The sequence below is a fragment of the Sander lucioperca genome, chromosome 4, assembly GCF_008315115.2.
Source record: "Sander lucioperca isolate FBNREF2018 chromosome 4, SLUC_FBN_1.2, whole genome shotgun sequence".
Taxonomy (NCBI): Eukaryota; Metazoa; Chordata; class Actinopteri; order Perciformes; family Percidae; genus Sander; species Sander lucioperca.
Window position 1 is genome coordinate 40,040,909 of NC_050176.1, and position 7,500 is coordinate 40,048,408.

The 7,500-nt window shown below is 43.4% G+C and overlaps 3 protein-coding genes across 5 annotated transcripts in view; all 3 read left to right on the forward strand.

The window, feature by feature from the left end:
- The window catches only part of LOC116049146 (wiskott-Aldrich syndrome protein family member 3-like), an 18,874-nt gene extending 18,610 nt beyond the window's left edge, over window positions 1–264 (forward strand). The window contains exon 12 of the mRNA XM_036000596.1: window positions 207–264. The gene's annotated coding sequence lies outside the window, so the exon portion shown is untranslated. The remainder of the gene's footprint in view (window positions 1–206) is intronic.
- The window catches only part of LOC116049192 (receptor-interacting serine/threonine-protein kinase 3-like), a 286,056-nt gene that overhangs the window by 109,192 nt on the left and 169,364 nt on the right, over window positions 1–7,500 (forward strand). The window lies entirely within an intron of this gene.
- Window positions 4,426–7,500, forward strand: part of zgc:110222 (uncharacterized protein LOC550336 homolog) — an 8,565-nt gene continuing 5,490 nt past the window's right edge. Inside the window, exons 1-2 of one of the 2 annotated variants that reach the window (XM_031298586.2) lie at window positions 4,426–4,586; window positions 6,395–6,655. In XM_031298586.2, coding sequence (XP_031154446.1) covers window positions 6,397–6,655 — 259 coding nt within the window. In that variant the 5' untranslated portion in view covers window positions 4,426–4,586; window positions 6,395–6,396. Of the gene's footprint in view, window positions 4,587–6,394; window positions 6,656–7,500 lie in introns of those variants that run through there. The other variant, XM_036000591.1, reaches the window with a different exon arrangement.

The window sequence follows — 7,500 nt, forward strand, 5'->3', positions numbered from 1 at the left end:
CCGAAATATCTAGATCATCCAGAACCAGGACCACGTTCAGTCCCAAAATATCTAGATCATCCAGAACCAGGACCACGTTCAGCCCCGAAATATCTAGATCATCCAGAACCAGGGCCACGTTCAGTCCCAAAATATCTAGATCATCCAGAACCAGGACCACGTTCAGTCCCAAAATATCTAGATCATCCAGAACCAGGGCCACGTTAAGTCCAGAAATATCTAGATCATCCAGAACCAGGAAATATCTAGATCATCCAGAACCAGGACCAGGTTCAGTCCCGTAATATCTAGATCATCCAGAACCAGGACCAGGTTCAGTCCAGAAAGATCTAGATCATCCAGAACCAGGGCCAGGTTCAGTCCCGAAATATCTAGATCATCCAGAACCAGGAAATATCTAGATCATCCAGAACCAGGGTCAGGTTCAGAACCAGGACCACGTTCAGCCCAGAAAGATCTAGATCATCCAGAACCAGGGCCAAGTTCAACCCTGAAATATCCAGATTATCCAGAACCAGGACCAGGTTCAGCCCCGAAAGATCTAGATCATCCAGAACCAGCGCCACATTCAGTCCCAAAATATCTAGATCATCCAGAACCAGGACCACGTTCGGTCCCAAAATATCTAGATCATCCAGAACCAGGGCCACGTTCAGACCCAGAACCAGGACCACATTCAGTCCCAAAATATCTAGATCATCCAGAACCAGGACCACGTTCAGTCCCAGAACCAGGGCCAGGTTCAGTCCCGAAATATCTAGACACGCTGCACGCCGTTCAGAGATGAATGTGTCCCTGTTGATAATGTGACTCTATTTGGCGCCAGAGGCAGCGCTGGTCTGGTTGCCCCCCCCCATCATGTAAAGGCCACAGCGGTGAGAATGTTTCCTGGTGGTTTTCCTTCCTGAAAAGGTTTCTGACTTCCTGTTTGATGTTTCTGACTTCCTGTCATAAAGGACTTCCTGTTTGATGTTTCTGACTTCCTGTCATAAAGGACTTCCTGTTTGATGTTTCTGACTTCCTGTTTGATGTTTCTAACGGCTTTTCTAGACGTGTTTGTAAAAGTTGTTACGCGGATCAGAGCTCATTTCTTTATATATTTACGGAGTTATTCTGCTGCTCGTTGTTAAAAATTATTTCAGATTTTAATTTGTTCATTTTTTATATTTTACAGATTTTATATTTTATTTATAATTATTATATTTTCTGTGTTTTTTAAGTATTTTTTCTGATTATTTATGAATTCTTTTAACTTGTCATGTGACCTGTTGGAGTGTAATCAGTGGCGTGTGGTTTCAGCGTTGCCATGGTATTTTTAGTGTAACCGCTGTGTGGTGATTTCCCAGGATGCATTGTGTGTGACATCACAGCTCGCCTGTAAAAACAGGAAGCAGAAAAACAATGACATCAGCTACTGTTTTGTTAAGATCTGTTCTGCGATTGGTCGTAAATGAAGAAGCTACTTCCTGTCCTGCTGCGTCTGTGTTTGGCTGGAGAGGAGGTAGTGATCTGTGATTGGCTGGAGAGGAGGTAGTGATCTGTGATTGGCTGGAGAGGAGGTAGTGATCTGTGATTGGCTGGAGAGGAGGTAGTGATCTGTGATTGGCTGGAGAGGAGGTAGTGATCTGTGATTGGCTGGAGAGGAGGTAGTGATCTGTGATTCTGCATGTTGGTGGACTAATAAATTAATTTCAAACTAAAACTGTGAATAAGTCTCTTCAAACGTGAAAACATGCGTCATCAGCCTGTTTTAAATACACGCAACTAAATTATGAACCACCAGTTTTCATGATCTGAACTCAGAGATCTAAGACTTTTTCTATGTACACAAAAGGCCTATTTCTCTCAAATATTGTTCACAAATCTGTCTAAATCTGTGTTACCGGCAATTTCCACTGGATGCGGAACGCCTGTGGACCCGCTCCGCTGCGTGTCGGCTGCGTGCTCCGCCGTCCGTCAATACCCACCAGGTCTGGATTTGTTGCGGCACGGCTGTGACCATGACTGACAGCTGTAGTCACGAGGACCCACGAGATCTCACGAATTCACGTAGAACAGAACCACAAAACCACCAGCAGTTAGTTTCATCCAGAGGAGTAGAGGGGAAACTACTCTGAGCTGTGTTTTCAAGGTGTAGTGCAGGAAATATGATCCGCCGTGAGCACGCTGGATTTTACTTTGAAAATTAACTGGATTTTTATTTTGTTTCTGTGCTCGACTTCCTGTCCCCACTATCTGCCGTGTGCTGAATTGCTGCGGAGCAATAGAAGCTGGGACGGAGTCGGGACGCAGACGTTCTGCAGTCAGTGGAAATACACACATTATACACACAATACACACAAATACACACATTGACTTTAATGGAAACCTAATGACTCCGCAGACGTTCGTTAGTGAACACGAGATGATCCATCCACCTCACAGGTGTGGCCTATCAAGATGCTGATTAGACAGCAGGATTATTGCACAGGTGTGCCTTAGGCTGGACACAATAATATGGCATTATAAATGTGCCTCGTTCCTGAGCCAGTAACTGTATGTTTTGAGCACAGAGAACTTTATTTTGCAAGCACATTACATTTTCAACAGGAATTAAAGCTCACAAAAAAATAGTTTGTTTGAGCAAAGAAAAACCATGCTCAATAAATGTATTATGTGTATGCATGTTTGCTGTTATCCATATTAATGTGCAATAATAACCCCTCTCATGCAGTTTACTCATGTGCCCTCTGAAAACCTCTTCCTCTGCTCGCAGGTAGACGCTGCTGCACTCCGGTCATGTCTCCCTCGCTCTCAACCTCTGCACTCTGTGCACAGTCAACTCTGACACACTCGCTCACATTTTCACAGCGTTACCAGTGTGCTAACCTGACTCCAGATGGATCGCTCGGCATTTGCTCGGCATATCCATCTGGGAACTTTCCATTGGAGAACTTTTGGGAAGGGGCGAAAATCCTGGTTAGCTGATTGGATAATCCATCTGTCTATCACCACCTATGTTGGTGATAGACGGGCCAAATCAACCAATCAGATCAACGATATATCAAACTCTTGCCGAAACCAGTCGGGAGAAGAGCAAAACCATCTTTCCCTTCGAGAAAAGCCTCCAGTGCCATTTTTTGCTCTTCTTCCAACGAAGGAAAACTTTCTAATTCGGATAAAACTTGCGTGATAGCTACGCTCTTCTCATCCGTGGAAGCCGCCACGTTGTTTAGACTGAACAGTCTCTTCTCGTTGCGTCACACCTAAACCCGCCTCAAAACCAACGCTGATTTTCTTTGTCTCAAGATACCAGACTGATCTGCGAGTGGAAAACTGGAGCTCGCCAGTTCAGGACGCTCTCACGAGGCTACAAGTGTGCCACAAAACCAACCAATCTGAGAATTAAAGGTCAATTCTGATTGGCTGTTCGTCTCCAATTAGATCACAAGTAGCAGGAAACACAACGAAATTTTTTTTTTGCGAGTGTTAATTTCTGTTCAAAATGTAATGTGCTTGCGTGTAACGAGCATCCCAAACATGCTCAATGGGGGACATGTCCAGTGAGTATGCTGGCCATGCAAGAACTGATCCTTGCAACATTTTCAACGATATTGAAAAAATGTGATATTGCGATATTGATATTAATTTAGATATTTTTAAACATATGTAAAATTACCAAAGTTATGGGAAAACGCATCAAAATAGATTTATAACAAATAAAAGTTTTCTTTCAACTGACGGTCATATTGGACTGGTCCAACATGTGTCTCCAGAACAGGACATGTACTACTGGTTGGACAGTATAAATATATAAAGAGAACAGGACATGTACTACTGGTTGGTTTTGCGAGTGTTAATTTCTGTTCAAAATGTAATGTGCTTGCGTGTAACGAGCATCCCAAACATGCTCAATGGGGGACATGTCCAGTGAGTATGCTGGCCATGCAAGAACTGATCCTTGCAACATGAGGCCGTGCATTATCACGCTGTAACATGAGGCCGTGCATTATCACGCTGTAACATGAGGCCGTGCATTATCACGCTGTAACATGAGGCCGTGCATTATCACGCTGTAACATGGGACACACACAGACACACACACACACACACAGACACACATAGACACACACAGACACACACACACACACAGACACACATAGACACACACAGACACACATAGACACACACACACACAGACACACATAGACACACACAGACACACACACACAGACACACACAGACACACACACACACACACACAGACACACTGTGAAATAAGTATAATTATTATTATATATTAATATTATATTAACAGTTGTCTGTTTCTTCATTTGACGTCAGTTAGTTTTTCTTTGTAAGAATAACCGTTTATATTAAAAATAAAACTTGGCTAAATAAATAAATGTTTCCTAGCAGTTGAACCACAGTAACCATGGTAACCCGCCTCACCTGTGGAGGGCAGCAGAGCCGCGGAGCTGCAGCCATTTCAGCCGCAGAAGAAGAACCTCCCCCAGGCGCGGAAGCTAAGCCAGAGGGAGGCAGAGTCGGCTAAAGCTAAAGCTAGGCTAAATCAGCTGGAGGAGCAGTGGAGTCTGGAGCGAGTTGTGAGTCCTGAAGACTTTCTGTCCGTCAGCGTGAATTCACGATCTTCACATCTGTCGATTAGGATGAGATAACAAAAGTAAACGTTTATAACAGACGTGCGTTTATAACAGAAACAGCCCCGAATCACCACCACCAGACTCCATGTAAATAATCAGGACTTTTAGCGTGTATAGAGCCAGCATATTTCCACCAGACTCCATGTAAATAATCAGGACTTTTAGCGTGTATAGAGCCAGCATATTTCCACCAGACTCCATGTAAATAATCAGGACTTTTAGCGTGTATAGAGCCAGCATATTTCCACCAGACTCCATGTAAATAATCAGGACTTTTAGCGTGTATAGAGCCAGCATATCTCCACCAGACTCCATGTAAATAATCAGGACTTTTAGCGTGTATAGAGACAGCATATTTCCACCAGACTCCATGTAAATAATCAGGACTTTTAGCGTGTATAGAGCCAGCATATCTCCACATGTAAATGGGTGAATTAAGGGTTTATTCCAACCAAACCAGAGTGGTGATTGTTGGAACAGTGGAAAGATGAACCAAGACGGCTTTTGATAGTTTTATTTAGTTTCTGTCCACTTTGAATGAAGTGTGTTTTACGATGATAAAAGTCCTGATTATTTACATGGAGTCTGGTGGGTTTGGTGATGGTGATTTCAGGGCTGTTTCATGTTAAACTAAAAGGATCTTACTCTTTAACTAAAAGGTCTATCTCTGTAGGGATCCATCCCATAATGTTGTCAGACACTTAGAATAATAATCTGAGTCTGTCAGCAGCAACAACAGAACTTTTAGTGACTCTAACTGCTGCTGAACATTAGTCCTGTAGGGTTACATTACAGCTTGGTTCTGGTTTAATACTGGACCAGTTTCACAGATTGTTGTTCACATCAGACACTCAGACACAGAAACATGGATGACACTGAAGTTGGCATCCGATTCACAGCTTCCGATTCGGCAGTTAAGGGAAAATTTAAGGGAAAGTTAAAGCTTCTGATTCACAGCGTGTAGACCACATTAGACCAGGTCCAGATCCAAAACCACTACACCTAGACTTGTCAAATCTGGACTAACTTATGCCGCGTTCTATTGACCTCGGAACTGGGAAGCCGGAGCTGGGAATGACGTCGTACCCGAGTTGAATGCGTTCTATTTAAAAGTCTGATTCTCATTGTTGCCATTAGCTCTAGCCGGTTAGCTCTTGTTAGCAATACCAGTTGATAACAAGGCATTACGCCGTTTTTTGTGCATGCAAACAGCGTAACAACATGTCCACAGATAACGTTGGACATGCCTGTGTGAATGACTGATTTAGTGACACAAATAAGACAGAAGTGCTAATAATAACTTTATGTTACTGCAGCTTTCACTGCTGTTGCTACAGGGGGCAGCCATGTTGGATTTTGAACTCGGGCTACTGCGAGGTTGTCCGAGTTCCGAGCTCGTAAATCCGAGGTCAGGGGGCGTGGTTACGACTTTGACCTCGTTAAAACCGAGTTGCGAGGTAAATAGAACGCGGCATTATTCTAGAGAGGATAAAGATTCTTAAAAACACAGTTTCAGAAGTTTTATTCTATTTGTGAAAATGCAATCATGTGTAGACCACATTAGAGTGGTTTTGGATCTGGACCTGGTCCAATGTGGTCTACATATGAAAAAAAACAGTAAAATCTCCCATTCTTGCATTTTAAGAATCTTTAGCCTTTCTAGAATAAGTTAGTCCAGATTTGACAAATGTCTACGGGAAAACCCCGGAGAAATAAAGCCTAAATATGTCTGAGGTGTGTGTGTCTTGCAGACATGGCGGTGCAGGTGTGGTGCCTGTCGTTCCGGCAGCCGTACGCCGGGCTGGTTCTGGACGGCGTGAAGACGGTGGAGAGCCGCTGGCGGCCGCTGCTCGGCGCCCTGGAGAACCAGACGCTAGCGGTGCACATCGCCCAGCGGGACTGGGACGGAGACGAGTGGCAGGCGGTGCTGAGCGGCCCGCTGGGGCTGACCCCGCCGCAGATACAAGCGCTCCTCCAGTCCGGAGAGAGGTTTGGCCGGGGTGTGGTGGCTGGTGGGTAATGTAGTCAATAAAGATTCACGTTTTAGGAGCTTTAGGAGGATGTCACTAACTTGGCGTTTGTCGCCTTTTCATCCATTTTAAGTAAGAAGGAGGGAAGGAAAGAAGGAATTAGGGAAGGAAGGAAAGGAAGGAAGGAAGGAGGGAAGGAAAGAAGGAAGTAGGGAAGGAAGGAAAGGAAGGAAGGAAGGAGGGAAGGAAAGAAGGAAGTAGGGAAGGAAGGAAAGGAAGGAAGGAAGGAGGGAAGGAAAGAAGGAAGTAGGGAAGGAAGGAAAGGAAGGAAGGAAGGAAAGAAGGAAGGAAGGAGGGCTGCACGATATTGAAAAAATGTGATATTGCGATATTGATATTAATTTAGATATTTTTAAACATATGTAAAATTACCAAAGTTATGGGAAAACGCATCAAAATAGATTTATAACAAATAAAAGTTTTCTTTCAACTGACGGTCATATTGGACTGGTCCAACATGTGTCTCCAGAACAGGACATGTACTACTGGTTGGACAGTATAAATATATAAAGAGAACAGGACATGTACTACTGGTTGGACAGTATAAATATATAAAGAGAACAGGACATGTACTACTGGTTGGACAGTATAAATATATAAAGAGAACAGGACATGTACTACTGGTTGGACAGTATAAATATATAAAGAGAACAGGACATGTACTACTGGTTGGACAGTATAAATATATAAAGAGAACAGGACATGTACTACTGGTTGGACAGTATAAATATATAAAGAGAACAGGACATGTACTACTGGTTGGACAGTATAAATATATAAAGAGAACAGGACATGTACTACTGGTTGGACAGTATAAATATATAAAG